Consider the following 18,522-nt stretch of genomic DNA (forward strand, 5'->3'; position numbering starts at 1 on the left):
TTTCAATTAAGTATGACTATCCAAGACTATCTCCAAAACGGCTGACAAAGAAAAGAAGGATGAATATCTGTTTTGATGCAAAGGGAACTGCAATGTGAATGCGCAATACCCCTAAGCTCGTGATGCCAAAAAGTCTGCATACATAAATCTTTGCCACGATACGAGTGCTAAATGTCCCGTGAGGATGCTGCACGCTATCTCGTACAATTTAATCCAAGATCAAAGCCACTCTAGTGTTACAAAATCTCCCCAACCTCTAGTACTGTAAGCTTGATTAATTCGGCCTCAGTGCAGAGTAGTGGTTGCTGGAACCAGCAGAGCCCCAGACCGCTTGAATTTCGGCAATCGTCAATGACGCTCCTTTCTTCTTGGCAATGACAGCATTCTCTGCCGCGATAAGGGCGTCGATACCGGCCTGTTGGGCATTGTTCTGAATCCAGACGGTGCCGGTGGGGGTGCCGTGACTCGCCGGGATGCCCAGCAGCACGTGCGACATGGAGGTGGCGGGCGCGTAGACACCGAGCTGGTAGACGCGGCCGCGCGCGAGGGCCCAGTCGAGCAGCGTCGAGGCGGCCTGGTCGCTGCCCAGCTCGTTCATGTTGGTCAGGCCCGTGATGGTCCGCTGTGTCTGGATCATGCTGTCTCGCGGGTGCTGGAAGTGGTCGTACAATTCCGCAATGGTCGGCGCCGTCTCGGCTGGGTATTGCGCCTGTATACTACCAATGATGGCGTAGAGGGCACAGAGCAGTCTGTTGCCGCTCGTCGGCAGCATGGCGTAGCCTCGGGGGAAGATGGCGTTGAAGTCGGCCCTAGCGGCGTCGAGGCGAGCCTGGGCCGCGGCGCTCAGAGGCTTTGTGACCGGCCGTGAGGCTCCTCCCCCGAGCGCTGATGTTTTTCCAGTGATGTAAAAATTCCCCGTGGTCATCTTTGCACCGCGCGCCATCCTGCCCCAGACGTCTAATCTCATGACATCCTCGAGATCGGGCACGAGTCTAATTCTCCACGTGCCATTCTTCTTCCTGGACGTCCGGACAATCTCGTTACCATCGCTGCGCAGGTGAGACGGAAGAATGTTGTCGGCATCTTCCCATTCTACGTCATCTGCGTCGCTCTCACTATCGCCACTGTCGCCGGCGGTGATGGCTCCTCGTGCTATAGTGCCTCCATGGATGATCTGCCTCTTAGGCACACGCCCATCCGAGGCCATAAAGGCGGTGGGGACCTTGCGCTTCAAGTCCAGGCCCACAGAGGATGGAGTCTTGGTCAGGTCCATGTCTGGCAAGAGAGATACGCGCTTGGGAGGAGGAGTGATCCAATCTGCCATGTGGCCAATGATATCACCAAGACGGTTGCTCCTCTGATACGTTGGATCCAGAACTGTTTCTCATGGTTAGTCGTAACATAAGGAGCAAACTTAGCAGTAAAGACTCACTCTTCTCAAGTTCCTGACTGATCTTGACCTGCTGCAACAAAGTATCTCCCATGGGGAACACTGCAGGTCCGGGTATGAATTGCTGCTTGATTCGGGCGATTGGCTTGAATGCTGCGCCTGGCATTACAGCGCCACCACTAATGGTCTTGCTCGAAGGTTGCACACTGGTTCCAGGAGGCGCAACGTAGATCTGCCAGCCTGGTCCAAAGTTGTCGGTGGTCTCAACAATCTTGACAATCTCCTTCGATAGGTATCGTACGAGTTGGCCAGCAACATTCGATTTGTCTGGGTCGGATATCAGTCCAACCAACCGCGACACGACATCACTGTTTGCGGGAACCATTTCCGTCGGCCCAACCTTGATGCCGTACTTGAAAAAGGATGCCACGGGCTGTATACTTGGATCCTCATCACGACGCTCGATAATGGTCGTTCTGGTTGTCTCCTTGGTCTGCTTGCTCACCGGCCACCGTTGCATGTCGAAGTACCGCTTCCGTCGGTACGGAGCGTGGCGCTCTCGAACTTCCTCCTTTCCAAAGCTCCAAATGTTGGCTCTCTCAAAGAACTCAAACATTTGTGAGTGTTTATCCGTAAAGACGGTCCGCCGACTGGGGTACAGCATGACACGGTCCTGGACCATGTCTTCAATGATACCTCCACGGATGACTTCAAAAATCTCCGTGGCGTTCTTGCTACCCGCTGCCGGGTGTTGCTCGTCTGCCTTCGCAATCACGGTATTGGCCGAGGCCAGTTTTATGGGAATAAAGGCTCCGTTGGCCGCCGCAGGGTCGAGCCATAGCTTCTCAACGTGCTTCTTCCATTCCCTGAGGGCAGTGTTACAATGTGTGCGCTTCAGGGCTGACTGTCTTGAGGTTCTCTTGACCAAGTCACGATACGACCTAAGGGTACGACCCATGCGGTAGGCCAGGTTACGCAAGAACTGGGTCGTCTTGGTCGAGTAGCCCGTATCCCGGTTTACGACGGTCTTGTAGTCGCAAAGATCTTCCCATGATGGACAATCGCGTCGGGCTTGTACGCTGGTTGCTGGAAATTCTGGGCCCTGCTTCCAAAATCTCTCGACGATGTAGCGGTTTCTCCACGTTTGGTACGGGAGCTGGTCGGTGTGTATGGCTGCCCGATTGCGTGCCATCATAACGTTTGCATACTCCTCACTATTCTTGGCGTTTGCGGCATCGACCGCAGCCTGGTCTCTGTGGCGCCAGCGTATGCGCTCCTCTGCGTACCTCAATGGATTGCCTTCGCTGTCCGAACTTGATTCGACGTTGAAGTTGTCGTGCGCGTCTACACCGGGCGGCACTGAGACAATGAAACCGCCGGCCGACGCAAAGTTGGGGTCCGGATAGCCGTAGAGCATGCCCTTGCCTGACCACCACTGGCCGTCTTTGAACCCAACAGGGTTTTCCGGACGCTTATAACTATTTAGAATGTCAGCCACAGACGCCGCAGCAGATGAATCAAGGAATATCCCAACTTACGAAATGCGGCCCATCTCTGCCAATTGTGAACAATACACCTTTAGCTCCTTGAGACTGAACTGGTACAAGGCATTTGGTAATGGTGCCCCGTTGAGCTCAAATTTCGGAGGCGTATGAAACACGGTGACAAGATCCTTTTCCCACTGACGACTGGCAACTTCCTTACCTCCAAGATTGATCATAGGTAGCAGATGTTCCAGAGCAATCTGTCTAGGCCTGTAGGTAGGCCTCTCATCGCCCTTCCTGTGATCAGCTACCCAGAAGGGATTGTTGTGAACGTCCGTCATCAGGGCTTGCAAGCGATTATCCAGAATGATGATGAGGGGGTCCTCGGGCTGGGTAACGGATAGGCCACAGAGAGCTTTGCTGGTGGGCGGCAAGCAAAATATCTTGAGCCATGATATGTCTGTATCATCCACAAGTTGGAATTTGTCGTCTCTTCCGGTCACCAAGTCAATATTGGGTCGGGGGATAACTTCGTCTGAGAGGGGTTCTCCTGCTTCACCTGCCCTCATGTCTGCAAGGCACCACGTCAGCATCTGACGGCTGTTGGTCTGCTCCAGTTTTTCCAGCACCGCCTTGAGCGCAACCAGCTTCTTGCCTACGGCCAGCCAATGCTTGTCCCAGACGTTCTTGTCGTCAAACGTGTACGGGCCGCGGTAGTTGACGGGCAAATGGATGCGCTTGAAGTCTTTCCAGTAGCGTTTCTGATACTGCTTGCGGCTCCAGGCCGAGAGGTAGTCGGCTTGCTCGCGCCACTGGTTGTACCAGTAGACCCAAGGCGATGGCTCATACTCCTTGTGCCGGTCCACGTCGAACGTGTGGGTGTCGTCGTTCCACTTCTCCCGGCGAGGCAAGGCCATGGCGCTAAAGTGAATGTCCTTGAACTTCTCAGGCTTCTTGGGGAGAACTACGCGCCTCCATGCGCTACCAATCTCCCTGTTCTCGCTATTGTCCATGATTGCCAGGACCTTTTGGATCAGTACGCGCCTCAGGCCGCGCTCAACGGCGAACCTCTTATCGTCCTGCAAGGGCAAAGCCTGGATGTCATGTCCGAACTTGAGATTGGCCGGTATGCTTTGTTGCATCAGGCGCTCGTATATCTTGTTTTCAAATTGCGCAAGGTTGATACCCTTCGAGTTACCGTTCCTCTGCAGCCACGGATGGGTCTCCCTCCAGCGCTTTTCCTTGGTATTGGGTTCTTTTGCCCACAAGTCCGCGTGCACGCTGAAATTTCTATAGTCTCCGTACATTTCCTGGGCCTCCTTTCGTTTGAAGAAGTACTTCCAATCCAGTCCTCTCTTGAACGACATGAGTTGAGGCTGGAACGGTGGGTCCATGACCTGGTCTGGCCGGGGAACCAAGGAGGTGTACGTTGGCGGCGGCCTTGGTTTTTCATCGCAGCACGGGTCAGGCAAGTCTCGAGTATACGGCGCCATGCGCGTTGGAAATGTCAACCTTGGCGTCCGCATGGTGGTGAAGCGATAGGGTCCCTTGACCCGGGCACAGTACCGTTCGTGCACCTCGAGCAGCATCTTGGCTTCATTGAATATGTCCGTCAGGGCGGTATCAAAGATTGGGTCTTCTTCTTTCCGATAGAAGTCGGCATCTGCCAAAAGATCTTCGTAGCCCGCGACCGCCGTCGGCCATGTGGCTGCGTTGTAGTCATTTTCCTGGCGAAGGCGAAAAACAGCAACCGGGAGTTGAGCTTGCACCTGGGCCGGGGTACGTCTTGTTGCTGCCATGGTGGCCAACCCGCCCAGAATACTGGGGTTTTCCTACTTCTCAAGGCCTAGATGGATATTCGAGCTCCAAAAGTATCTTGCGCGTTGGCGGCAGCCAGATGTCATTCGATATCTTCTGCGTGCGCGCCCACTCGAAATGAATGCTAGGTGGATGCGCGAGGGAGTCGCGCGACTGGGCTAATTGGGCAGTCTTCTGAAGGAGAAGAAAAGAATTTTAGAAGGAGGGAAGACGTTTGCGAAAGTCCCAATGCGACAATATGTTTTGAACAAGGCGCATCTCCCACGAGCTTGCCCAGGATTTCTCAGGGTTGCCAGGGAAGGAAATGAGCACATTCCAGAGCCATCCCTTGGGTATTTTGCGCCCAGAACGTAAATCTCACCAAAACAAAGAATGCGGCGGTTCTTTTCTGAGACCAGAGTCTCTCGCATGAGGAATGGGACAATGAGTGAGACAGGTGTTCTGCAATATCTGCTTCCGGTCGTCTTTGTTCAGAATCCAGACCTGAATGAATAGGTATACTGACAGTTTTCACATCCAGTAAGCCAGGGTGGCATTGCGACCATTCGACAAGGACGAATTTCCAATGATTCAACCCATTATTTATCGACGGAGGGATCAAGGTCAAAATGTCTAGTCCTCTAGAAGATCAACCTATGGGGCCAAGACGAAGCGCACGCATACAGCGGCGTCAGGGGTCGACGTCAAATGGGCAATCCGACACAAGAGAACAGATGAGAAGACAAACCAGGGTTGAATATCTCGAACGCCTTTATGATAGTGAATCTGGCTCTAGAGACAAGGAACGTCCAATTCTTACACCAATCGTCGGAGAACCCGTATTTCGAGACCCCCGTAAAACACAGAATGAGACTCAGACCACAGAGCCAACTCAGCCAGAGGAGTCGAAAGCTGTAGAATTCGAAGAGATACAAACCACGGCTGAAAGTGACGAGAAGCCGTGGGAGACACTGGTAATCGGCGCTCCACTGGGCGATAATTTGAGCAAGATTGAGTACAAAGATCGTGAAATCTTGCAACAAAAGTTTATAGTCGAATGGACGACGCGATGTGAGCCTGATAGTACCGATGCTCAGCAGCAACTCCTCGAAGAGATGATTGAAGAGAAGGACTCTATGGAAGCGGATCCAAACAGCCACTTGCCTTTGTAAGTCTATTCAGACAAGTCCTTCCGTCATTGATCCTCTTTCATTCTGACTCAAACCACCATAGTGATGAGCTTCAGGCGGCAACTGAAGCACCCAAGAGATTAAATACACTACGTTACGCGTTACAGGAGCCTGAATACCAAAATCAGAGGGAAAACATCGAGGCCGCCATAGAAGGATACGAATCAGGCCGTATACAGTGTTCGGAAAACTACACTCTGTTGTACGCCGGCAAGATTGTCGACACCTGCACTTCATATCAGGCTTTCGTGGTTGACAGAATGGAGAGGCTAGACCGATACTATGAAGAACTGGGTGCTGGCTGTCTTTGGTGGGAACCACCACTAACAGGATCTGAGCGCAGGGCAATCGCCAAGAAGGGGTTCTGTCTTCAACAGGAGAAAAACCCAATGACAGGACTTCCCAAATCGAATTTCAATGTTGGCGCCTGGGCGATAAATATGAGATTCATTGTCGATGAGAAGAAAGTGCTCCGAGGGCCGGTAAAATGGGGAAAGTCATCAACATATAAAAAGTCCCGTCCGTATGCAGACGAGCTGCGTTCTGCCACTTTCCGCATGATGCTGGACACTGGTGCAACTTACCCAATGCTCACTGACCATGACTTTAAGCATCTTGGAATTCCAGATTTTACAAAGAACTACGCGCCACAGACGGTACTCGATCTGGAAACCGCCAATGGAGAAGTAGCACTCCCGCATTACGAATTGGAAGTCGGAATAGGTGCAAGCCTGAGCAGAAAGACATGGCATGAGGCAGCTAGGCCGACAGGTTGGCCACATGAGGCAGGAATTCTTGGATCACTTTATCCAGTCGGAATAACCAAGCACAAAAAGTCTAGTGATCGCTGGACACAGCGCTTGAGTAGCCTTCTTCCGTTCGTGGCTTGCTACGTATCTTCCGCTCCCAATACGGGAGAGATCTGGATGGGCGAAGACCGTAGAGACGTTGTTGGCGCACGAAGGCTTCCTCCCTTTCAGCGACTCACCACCAAAGGAGCATGGGGTCACGAACGGCCTCCCGGTTTTGCCAAGTACGAAGACATCGTCCACCGCCTCGAGGAGCCCGATGAGGTGATATTCGTGCACAATTTCTGGGACCCTAGTAAAGCAGGTCTACAACGTCATTTCTTTGAGCACGAAGACAAGGCAACCAACAAGTCAACGTATGGATTAAGCGACATGATAGGTTCTGTCAAGGCGTACCCGGAGGCTGTCACCTTCGGACCTCTTCCGAGTAAACCATGAGTTCCAAGTTTCATCGCGATTATCTCTCTCCAGGACAAAGAAACGACGACGGGAGCACGTAGCAGGGTAAAAATAGAAGTATGTCTCATAATGGGCGTTAACTTAAGCTGACAAACCTGAAACGAAACTTTCAAGCTCTGTAACATGATGAAATATAGAAGCATTTGATTCCACGACATACTTTCTCAAACTCTGACTTTGATTGATGACCACAGCAGCTGCATATAGAAAACTTTTCACGGTAATTGCCATAACAAAGCAGTGGCACCATCAACGTTTTTTTAACCCCCTTCAACTGGCGGCTATCGAGGTAGACGCCACCACGATACTCACCCCATAGGTTTATATGGCATGTTGAAATCTAATGCGGAGCCTCACAGGCTTGTCCTATGTCAGTGTATCTCATATTGATGAAGTCAAGTAAGGATACGAAGCCTCGTCAACCACCTGGCAGGCATTACCATTGGTCCCGTTCCCAACCAGCTGGGTACAGCATACGCCTCGCTGGAACGTCTGCACGTTTTGCACGTCCGTCATGCACAAGAAGCAAGCAAAAGATCTGTCGTGGGCACTTCAAACCCCTCGTATCTGCTCGATGATCGAAAAAAATAAATACAACAAAAAGAACTTGCTGAACCTAAAATTTGGTATCGGTCTCCATTGGCCAATGAGTCCTGTAGTTCTATAAAAGCAAAAAAGGGGGTTGCATCAACACTGCTCAAGCGAGATTCCCATGGTTCGCTATCAAGAGGTCTTCTCGGATCCTACAGAGAGAGAAAGCAAAAAAAAAAAAAAAAAAAACAAGCGCGCGGGAAATTTGACAGGCGATCTTTTGTCTTGGCAGATGGATTTTGTTTGGTACTGTACAGTGTAGGACTCGAAACATGCGAACATGATAGATCCCGCCATATGACAAGCGACAGATCGAAATACTGTACATAACAATGACCCATCGGAATCCTTCTGCTTACAATGTGGGTTACTTCCTCGGCCGCGGTGGCGTTGGCAGTTCGTGTACGGCTGGCCAGTAGATCCGTTGTTGTTGGTCGGTACCTATGTAGGTGGGAATGAGGGACCCTTTTCGAACCTGATTCTCAAACCCAGCTCTTCTTTCCAGCTCGTCCAGGTTACCTAGCTAGTAATCGTCGTTTCGTCCTATGTAGGTGTGGTGGGCAATAAATCATGCCAGCGCACAGCGGGCACGAATTGCCATCTTGCATTCAGCTCTTGTGATCTATACCACGTTAAAATAATGGGCTGGAACTATTGCATTACTAGAATGGCATGGCATTCACAATTCTCATAGGGCTCCTGTTTGGCGCCCAGCAAGCAAAAGCCCGGAGATGAGAGGCAGCCCTGTTCGGCGACTCGGTTGGTGTGGCTGGGGGGGTTGAAGTACGGTAGCAGATCAGGAAAGACGTAATTCCTTTGCAGCTCGCCTCGAGCAACCCGCCTAGACCATATCCGGCCAGTCAGCTCTCACAATGGCGTGTCGAAACTCGACTTCTCACGCGTTAAGTGGTTCGTTCTATTTAAACTTTCTTCCAACTGTAGACCTTGACAAGAAAAAACCGGATCAGAGTGACCTGGTGCAGGAAGGATTCGAAAGAGAAAAAGGCCTACTTCCAGCCTTTCTCCTACATACTATTTCGCACCCCGCGATTAGGTGTTCCCACTAACAGACATGACGAAGACAAAAGACTGCCCGCTTTCGCCCAATTCCGACTTCCACCTTCTCGGAACGCGTCTTTTGGGATTCTGCCCCCTCACCCCTCAACAATGGACCCTGAAACATCAATCGGGGGCGCGTTGAGCAAGTGTATTGGGGTCTCGGCCCTGCTTGCTTACTGGCTGGGAACGCGATCCCAGGAAATCTTTTGCCCTTTCGCCAAACCGGATGGCGAAAATGCGACTGCGACCCCCCGCTCGCTCGCTCGGGCGTGGAGGTCCGCCAGCTCGGTATTATTGTCTGTGCAATTTCAATGTCCGTTTGCACACGGAGCAAAGTCTGTATTTGCATGATCGTCTGTGTCTGTCACCGGAAGCGGAAGCCATTACGAAAGAAGGATGTCTCTTTGCCGGGAAGAACAAAAAAAAAATCCAAGTGACGAAACCATACTTGATTTCTGCGGGTGCACATACACGCACACATACACGTACACATACACATACATGGTGAGATTTTTGGACGCAATCCGGATCGATGGAGTACGAAATGTTGCTAGTATGATGATGTATGTATGCATGCTCGTGGCGGTGCTTTCGTGTAAGGCGTAGGGACTAGGTTCGAGAATGCAAGGGGAGCCACTATAAAGTCCGACACTGCACACACGACACACTCCTCCTTGCTACTGTGTAAGCAGAGAAGCACGACATCCCACTACTGCTAGATGGGCAGAATCCCTCCTGCCTTAATCCCCTGCTATTACGAATGTGGGGTATTTACTCCGTCTACTGTACTGTATATGTCAGGTACCTTGGAGCTGCTGCTGGCTGCTTCTTGCTATATGTAGGTGTCGAGCTTCGTGTCGTGTTGAGTGGCAATATACGCATTTACCACCTTATCAGTGCATTATCAGTGTACTTTGCTGCGGTTGGGGCATTTGAGCGGATCTAAATTGTATCAATAGCCGCCGAGAGGCAAAAGCCATGATTTTGATCAAGACCCCGAAGCCAAAAATGGGTTCTTGAGCAGTCCCTGCAGATCTGTAGATGTAGAGCTTGTCGGCTCAAATCTTGTTGGCTTTTGTATACTTCAGCAAGTAAGGTGGATGCCAAAGTATTGCTTGCAATTAAGAGTTCGTAAATGCTGTTATTGTGTGCCATTGCAAAACGTGACTGAATACCCTAGTAACGCCTAATTGATGCCGACATGATCGCCGAATATACGATTTTGCGCTGCTGTGTGGTATGATCAAGGTAACATCAAACGCGGTACTTGACACAAACATCATGTCCCGTTGTTGACAATAAGGGTCGAATTTTGTCATATCAAGGCTGAGCGCGACGTATATATTGACATCAACAAGAGAAGTCTTGAATGTGACGTTGGTTCTGCATATAGAAAGAGCCCGCCAAAAAACCTGCGACGCGTGGTTTAATGCTGTTTCAAACTGTCAAAGAACTATCAACAACGCAACGACGGGTCAAGGGTTTGCGGATGAATAGACCCCGTCGGATGGAACGCTTGCGCCGCGTGGTGGTTGATCTGGGCTCGACTGGTCACATTATTCGATCCCAAATCCATTATTAATAGCGGGCAAGCAAATACTACATAGGGCGGTCGAAGGGCTGGACAAGGGAGCAAGAACATGTACGTAGCTAGAAGAGATAACGTTTGAACAAGTACATACAGCTGCGGTTGCGGCGGGAACAAGGGTATCAAAAATCCACCTTTTCAAGGATCCAAATCTTGACGTTGGAGAAGGCCTGCCCAATCAAGGGTCTAGAAGGCTAGTTGTTCTGAATTTCGAGTTTGTAGATCTCATATAGTCGGTCGTATTTGCAATAAAGCTTTCTCAAGGCAAGAAGAAAAAGCAGCTCCACGAGAATTTGTTATTATTATCAGGATTGACCAGCCTCGTGCAAAAAACGCGACTTTATCACACCAACACACACGTGTTTCGCTTGGGCACAGACGCCCATTGTTCCCGCTGATGCATACATCCCCCGGTCTTGTCCTGGGCACGGTGGAAGGAGGTTTGTGCCTTTTCATTCTCGGGTCTGTCGTCATGTCATTGCAACAACACGGAATCAAGAAGAACGTTGCCTTGGGGCATAGGGCAGAAACCCAATGCCATTCGGCAATTCGCTTTTGGTGACATCCTACCAAGAGTTGCTCGGTTGTTTGGTGTTGATGTAAAGGCATCAGAGTCCTGCAGATCAGTTACATGGTTATTCTACGCAGTAATATAGCTCGAGAGATACAGGCCCCCAATCACACATCACAAGGGGGCTAAAGCAGTCGTTCGGATTAAGTGAGGAGGGGCAATTGGGCGTGGCATCGGATCGTCTTGTCCTTGTCGTTGATGAACAAGAAGAAAAAAAAAATCGTGGCTTGCAAGGCTTGCTAACAGTGCTTTCGCCAACGCCGATTTGCCGGATTCGCACGCTTTGCTTTTCTCTTTTTGGTAGGGGGCTGCCGTGGGAATATGCAAAATGCGCGTCCCAACCCCGGTCCGGTCGACGTCGGCTGCTTTTCGAAATCTGCAAAATGGGCATCGGGAATTCGATCAATCAGCATGCAGTGTCTCCCTGATGTGCAGTTGGCGCGGGCATGGTTGCGAGAACAAGGGAGGGGGAGGTGCGAGCCTTGCCCCGGGCGACTGGCTACTACTGCTTTCGTAGAAAGAGAAACTGGAAAAGCTCCGGGGCTCCAATCGATTGCCTGAGCGCAACTTGGTTCTCCGGAAATATGATGTCTTGCCCGGCTTGAGCAGACGGGAGATGGGAAACTGTGTGTGTATGTAGATGACTGACGATATCAAATTATCAGCTAGAAAGGAAAGCAAATGGGTCCCTGCCTGACATCAATTTGCATGATAGATTGCGTTGATGAGTGATATATCTGGTTGCTGCCGGTCGTGCGTTTCCGGTTCGTTGCAAATCCCTATCATCCAGCATGAACGGTGGATCATGAAATTCCCGGGTAACCCTCGTCCCCAAAAAAGGTCAGAGTGGAGAGGCTGTCAGCATAACGTCCAAGCCAAGTGAAAAAGAAAAGACATCACATCAAGCCGTGCTGATTCAAGGATGATTTCAAATGATGATAAACCGGCCGTGATTCTGCAAGGTGGTTAGAGAGGAAAAAAACTGTTCTGTTGCATCCCGTGCCGAAACATACGAGAATCGCTAATAAATGGGTTGAGGGCCGGCGGGCGTTGCCTTGCTGCTACCAAGACTTACATATGTACCCCATAGCCAAATCTGGTGGTAGTAAATACAGGCATGTCGACATTATAGACAGGCCAGTTGCATAGGACCCCAGAATAGACAGCTCAAGGATGAGCTGCCGCGTATTGGGATCAGGCATTTTTACAGTCTCTCCGCCCCCTATCATCAATTCCTGGCACTTCGAGACATGTACTATGTAGACTGCAGTGTGCAGGGGCGGGGATTTTGCAATCCATCTAGGCCTGCAACCGTACGGTGTTACTGCGCACGTGGTGAGAGATCTGATAGATCGATAGATTCAATGACCAAGAAATACACCAAGGCTGGGTTATGAAAAACAGTGTTTGGGTGAGTAATAAAAAAAAAAGGCAATGGTGATAAAAACCTTGAGGTGCGACTTATTGAGCAAGGTTGCAAAAGGTCCAAGTGCTGGGCAACTCAGCCAGTTGCAACCGTGACGGTTCCGAGGGTGGCGGGAACGCCAAAATCACACCTCATCCTGGAGGAGAAACCGAAGGAGTCTCGTCTCAAACAGACGATCGCGAAGGCGGGCATCATAACATCATTCCAGGAGGCAAAAGTCGGCTAATCTCTGACCCATATTATGACATATTGATGATTTCTAGGAAGTTATCAATGTGCTCTTCAAGATAAGTGCAAATTTGAGAAGTACTATGTAAGCGCATTGTGCATAATACGTAGCCTGATATTGAATTTGTGCTGGGGCTGTCCTCCAAAAGCAAGGGGCCATTTCACTGAGCATCAGCCTCCATGTGGCTCTCCAAGGCTCAAGTACCTAAAGGGCACCCCCTGAACTACCTATGGAGAAGGGGGGAGGATACATTGGTCCTCCGCTCCATATTGTGTAGGTAGATCGTCGATCATTAACATGCCAGAGTCATCTCTCCGATACCTAGACGGGCCTCTGTGCGTTTCGTCCCCTACTGTGATGTGTAGGAAGTAAAGGGCGGGTTAGCGGAGATGAAATGGAAGGCTGATTTACGACCTGTGCTGGTAAAATGCTGGCCGACTCATGCGTGCAAACTTCAGGCCTACGGATCCTTCTGGAAGCCCGGCTACGTCGACTAGGGGACCGGGTATTAGAATGTCTCACCCGGGAGGGGCACCACAGAACATCCCAATGCTTCGGATCACGCTCAGGTTGATTTCAACGGAAGCTTTGATTACGAGATGGCGGGAGACCGGCCACAGATGGGCTTCAGACTTGAGCAGGGCTAGAGAGAAGAGGAAAAGAGGGAAGAAGATTAAGAGCACACTGGTCAGTCAGTGTTAAATCGCCCGCTGGTCTCAGATTTCAATCCGATCATCTAGTCCATCGACACAGTGTGCTGTTGGCGCCGGGGAGGATCTTCAGGATGCCCCGGATGCCTGGTCATGAACTATCAAAATTCAAGATCCGGGCTACCGAATGTTGCTCTGCGCAACAACGCCAATTTTGTTCAAGAGAATCTTGGTGCTCGCGATTCATCGAAGTCAAGACGGTGCTCATTTAGGAAGCAAGCAGCCATGGCAGCCCAAAGGAACAAGCTCTGCCTGTATATTGAACAATTGAACTGTGAGGTAGCCCAAGTTGATGGCGCAGAGTTTGGGGCGGCCGTCGAGTGTGCAATTGCAACTGCAACTCTAAAAGGGCTGAAAGTGGCCTAGTTCTCTACACTGTGAGAGTCTACACCTCCAAACGGACCACTGGCCATTGACAGGGTCCGCCAACGCTCCATCGGAAACGAAGCTCGAAATAGGACAAATGCGTGTGGAGCAGAAATCCAAGAGTTGGGCAACGATTCACGCCCGCCCATTCTATGCCATTCTCAGACAGACCTGCAGAACCGTGCGAAAGTCACTGACACTTTGACTGACGCGGCTCGTTCTTTAATAGCATGGCAGCAAACATGATCTGTATCATTATCTAAGAGTGTGTGAAGACGATGATATGTATGAGCATGAGTAGGGGGCCCAGGCCGAGAAAGTGGTGTCAGCGTGTTCCTGTTAGGTATCAATCGCGAGATCTTAATTCGCATCCAAACCCTCGAGGGGTTGTGCAAGCCAAAAACATGCAAAAGTTGGTCCTTCGTACAGATTGCCATGCTTCTCTGGTTGCTTGAGTGTTCCTGCCGACGAGCCGCTAACCCGACCCGGGTTAAGATGGCGTCTCGTTCCCGGCACTCGCATGGGACAGCAGCAGCACGCTGCAAAGAAAAGTTATTTTACCACTCACAATCACTTTACGCGAGAACCACACGTCATGATGAACATGTGCAACCACTAAACCGACGAGAGAACTAGGCGTGTATAGCCTCGCGTTCCGAGCAGATTCCATCAGGAAAGGTTGGAGGGGTTTTGGGTTGCGTTTTCGGACTTATCAAGCCACTTCCAAGGCATATAGTGTAGCTTGTGTAGGTACCCAGGTAGGATCAACGGCCTGGAATGGATTACAGTATGGAACCAACAGTGCCAATTGAGTCGGCTACCGCTTTGCTTTTCACTGTGAAGTGGCTTTTTCCATTGAAGGTAATGGACACGTTTTTGGGGATATGACATAGAAATGCCCATAATAATGACCTGTGTTCCCCAAATGACTCTATTGAATATCAAGCTTGTTTCGTCATTTGCTGTGGAAGAATAAGTTGCGGAAGATCCCAATTGCCACGTTATTTGAGGTATGTCTCAGGTCTCGGCGAGACGCAGCTGGGACGTCGTTGAGATTATTATGGGTGGCTCTCGCCTAATTTCTACAGTATCATTCATGACTGCCGGCTAGACAACATTCATCTATCAGCTCGCCAACCTCCTGCATGCTTACGTGACGACTCCGTTGAATTTTCCTTGGCTGGTGTGGGCGCGACACAGGACAGAGTTTCTGTCTTGTCAGCAGGGCAGGCCATTTTCGGCATACCGTGAATTTTCCAGTGTCTTGATCGTGTGAAAATTCACCGCTAGATAACAGAGGATATGCCTGCAGACTTTCTCCGTTGTACGGCAACCGCAGGTCCGTACGTGTGGGGTTGAACCGTCTAACTTTTTTTTTTTCTCACTCTACTACTACTCCGTCTTCCCGTAGAGGCATCGTGAGGTGGATATGTTGTGGGCTGATGACTATTGAGGCTCGAATTCCGCAGTGGGTGGAAGAACTTAACCAGGCGCTATCATGAATCGAGCACCAAGGTGCATAACTCTTGTTGTATGACTAATGATTGAGACGGCAAGAAAACTCATGCACTGCCGATTTGAGAAGGATATGGAGTGGATGATATCATGCTGCTGCTATGGCTTGTCTCAAAAATCATAATGAGCAAGGCTAGATGCATCGCCAATATCGTCGGTGCATTGTTAGATGGCGTCAGTGAAGAATAAGTTTGCGTCCTCAAGGTTCGGTGTTTGGCAGAAACGGGTTAAGAATTTTCTTCGAGATGGCCAGCGACGATCCACCAGGTAGAGAGCCAAACATGGTTAGGGGCCATCCGACATTGAGAGGCTGAGCCCGTCAAAGTCGGCATGTAAATCTATGCCGACAAGACGAAAAAAATGTCTGTTTATGCTCAACAAACATAAGAGAGCATATCATAAGGCGTGAACAATGAGATATGATAGGATGATGAGCAGCAGTATAATAAACTTGTACGCCGAGGTGGAAACGCGGCGACAAGGGATTAGGCGTTTCCCAATTCGGCAGGTACGCGTGTGGCCCCAGCACTAAGGATCTGCAGTACCCTTGGCGACTTGCATTATTGCTTACATTATTCTCAAGCCGACACTCAGTGGTCTTGTTAGTTGCTGCTGGGTATCCTCTGATACAGTGTCTAGACTGTGCATTTAGACTGTTGCCGTTAGTGTCTTCAATATTGTGTGTACTGTCACGTAGGTAATGCATAGCTGAATATCAAATCGTAAAGTTGACAGGCTTCGCTATGCTGATTGATGCCAAAGGCCTTCGCGCGGTGTGAGATGTGCGAGGCCCAAGCTGAGCGAACATTGCAGTATGTAGCCCGGTCCTGTCTTGTCTCTAGATTTGATTTGTCGCGGTCATGGCAGAAGGCTACGAGATAGAATGTTGGTGATGAAAGGCTTTGATCAAGAAACATCTCTCGGTAACGAGGACAGGAGCGTGCGTGGGTGTAGGTGCGTTGTCTCACGGCAAGCGGAAGCACAAAATGCTGCTAAAGCAATCATGGCCAGGACGCCCAATCATGATAGATGGTCGATACAGGAGCCCGCGAACCCGGTAACACTGCTTCTGCCCTGACTTGCACGACAATGGCTTCAGGATCGCCTCCTGTCGCATACTGTGCTTCGCCGAAACCAGGTGTGGAACTAACATTTGGCTGAGAACGTCCGAGAGAGTCTGGGTCTATCTTCTGGACGAGACCGTACGACACGGCCGGATAGGACGTGTAGTGGCCGGCCTAAGGCGTCGGGTCTCTGCCATTGGATGAAGATGATGAATAAGGTGAGTGTGTGAACTGTATGCGTGGTGTGTGGCCACTCACTGGGTCGCGCCCCCGGATGCGCCTGAGAAAGAAAAGCGAGAGGGAAATCGGAAATTGTGCAAGCCTCGTTGGATGATAGAGTGTAATAGCGACCTTCATACCTGCATTGGCTGCCATGCGTGTTTCGACCTGACTCCAATCCAGTGGCTGGGGCCTTCTCAACATTACACGCATGACAATAGATTGATTTTCCATTCAAGTCGTGTTTTAACGCGTCTGGGCAAATTGATTGGCTTGGACGTGAGGTGCCGGCGCGAACAGGCCGTCCATTTGCCTTGGTATTCCTGCAGATTTTCCAAGGGCTGAAGCGACGCTACAGCAATCCCTGGACCCATGCCTGCAGTTGGCTATCTCGGCGCAGTGAGCACTATTTTAATTGTACCTTGGTAGGGTCCGAAGAACAATGAGCAGCAGTCGCAGCGGCGAGCAACATTCTCAACCTGTTCGACACATTCTGATGGCGCGCTCCAGCTAGAAATTGCTCTCGACAGCTAATCTTTTGCTTCCTTACTATACCTGTCAGTGACTGGCATGCATGTACAGTCCCCAGAGGATAGTGGCACACAGTGGCAAGGAACCCAGACACAGCGTGCGTATCCACTGTAGATTGTCTACTGTGTACAGTATCTGTCCATTGGGCGTAGTGTAGGTGGTGTAATTTATATGCTGTGCATGAACGTAGTGCTCTCACGTCAAAAGTGCCGATCGGCATCGCAAAACCATTTGAAGGTGAGAAGTGAGAGCTGAGAGGTTGCCAGCCCATATGCGCGCGCAGTGCACGATGGAGATCTTTGGCATTGCAGCAGAGCACTGCATGGTGATGCTGGCTAGTGTCTTGTTTGACAGGATACATGAGGTAAGCTACCTAGCATTGTCCAGTAGAGCTCCGGGCGATCTGAGGATCCATGGTCTTGGTAACGTATTTGATATATTGCCCTGCGAGATCTTTTTTTTTATTATGTGCCCTCTCACTCATCTTGACGCGTACCATGCGTGTCGTCTAATTGATTGACAGGTTCATGCCATTATTACCTAGGGGGCCACTGGCGTGTCGGAGAAGGCTGCGTACGATGCCGGACAACGACTTGGAGCATGAAAAAGGACAGCCCCGTGTTTGCGTGCCTGGCACTAACGTAAGGACCTCGTCCTAGCAAGGAGGCATAGGCTCGTTTTGCCTAGAAGGGATCATACTGTACGGAGCATAGGGGTCGACAGGCCCGACATTCACCCAAAGCAGTGTTATCCAGAGCTAGCATACAATGCCATACATTAACAAAGCATTTTAGTCCTCTAAAGTTGCTTGCCCACGCCTCAACGGACTATCCGAAGTTGAATTAAAGCATAAGTAGTGCAGATGCACTAAGGGATTTCGACATCCCCATATCCCCCACAATGATGCGGCATCGTTGGAGTCGTGGAATATACACAGAACAATTATCGAACGTCATTCTCGATTCGTCGAGTGCATTACATACTTTGAACTAGCCTCGCTACAGTAGTCACCGGCCCTCTGAATTGATGCCCGTATCGGAACTTGTCGCAGAACGCGTCGCGACATATTTATCGTGAGGAGAGCAAGAGGGGAGAGAGAGGGAAAAAAAAAATATTTCGCTCACACTCCGATGGATGTCGTGCCATGTCGCGTTCTGCAGACCGCTTCGATCTTCGTTGTACATACATACGTGGGGGGATGGACCCCCAAAAAGAAGCTTGTTGTCTCCAGCCGCGATTTTTCAATGTGAAGTTTTTTCTTTCTTCTCTCCCTTCCCACCCTTCTCCTCTCCTCAGCCATGAGGCGTAAAGCGTCATGATCCGTCTAGGATTTGGTGACGAGTGTTTTTGATAAGTGGCCCCATGATGAACATAGTTCCCCCGCTTCAGAGTTTGCGGGCGGCCGGCAAAAAAAAAAAGAGGCGATCCAGGGTCTTCTCGGTGGTCGTCGACTACCAGAATGTACAATAAAAGGGCCGGGCGCGATCAGAGTTTGAAGGACTATCCTGCCACCACCTCCACTGC

The 18,522-nt window shown here is 50.4% G+C and overlaps 2 protein-coding genes across 2 annotated transcripts; one reads left to right on the plus strand and one right to left on the minus strand.

Moving 5' to 3' along the window:
- Positions 1-274: 274 nt before the first annotated feature.
- On the minus strand, positions 275-4,673 carry PFICI_06819 (uncharacterized protein; the record flags this gene model as incomplete). Its single annotated transcript, XM_007835400.1, has 3 exons — positions 275-1,377; positions 1,433-2,868; positions 2,929-4,673. 3 exons carry the CDS (start codon positions 4,671-4,673, stop codon positions 275-277), a joined length of 4,284 nt encoding a protein of 1,427 aa, XP_007833591.1.
- A 627-nt stretch (positions 4,674-5,300) lies between these two features.
- PFICI_06820 (uncharacterized protein) lies at positions 5,301-7,108 on the plus strand (the record flags this gene model as incomplete). Its single annotated transcript, XM_007835401.1, has 2 exons — positions 5,301-5,839; positions 5,905-7,108. The coding sequence occupies 2 exons, from the start codon at positions 5,301-5,303 to the stop codon at positions 7,106-7,108; spliced, it is 1,743 nt and encodes a 580-aa protein (XP_007833592.1).
- Between the last annotated feature and the right edge of the window lie 11,414 nt (positions 7,109-18,522).

Source organism: Pestalotiopsis fici (assembly GCF_000516985.1).
Source record: "Pestalotiopsis fici W106-1 unplaced genomic scaffold PFICI_Scf_4, whole genome shotgun sequence".
Taxonomy (NCBI): domain Eukaryota; kingdom Fungi; phylum Ascomycota; class Sordariomycetes; order Amphisphaeriales; family Sporocadaceae; genus Pestalotiopsis; species Pestalotiopsis fici.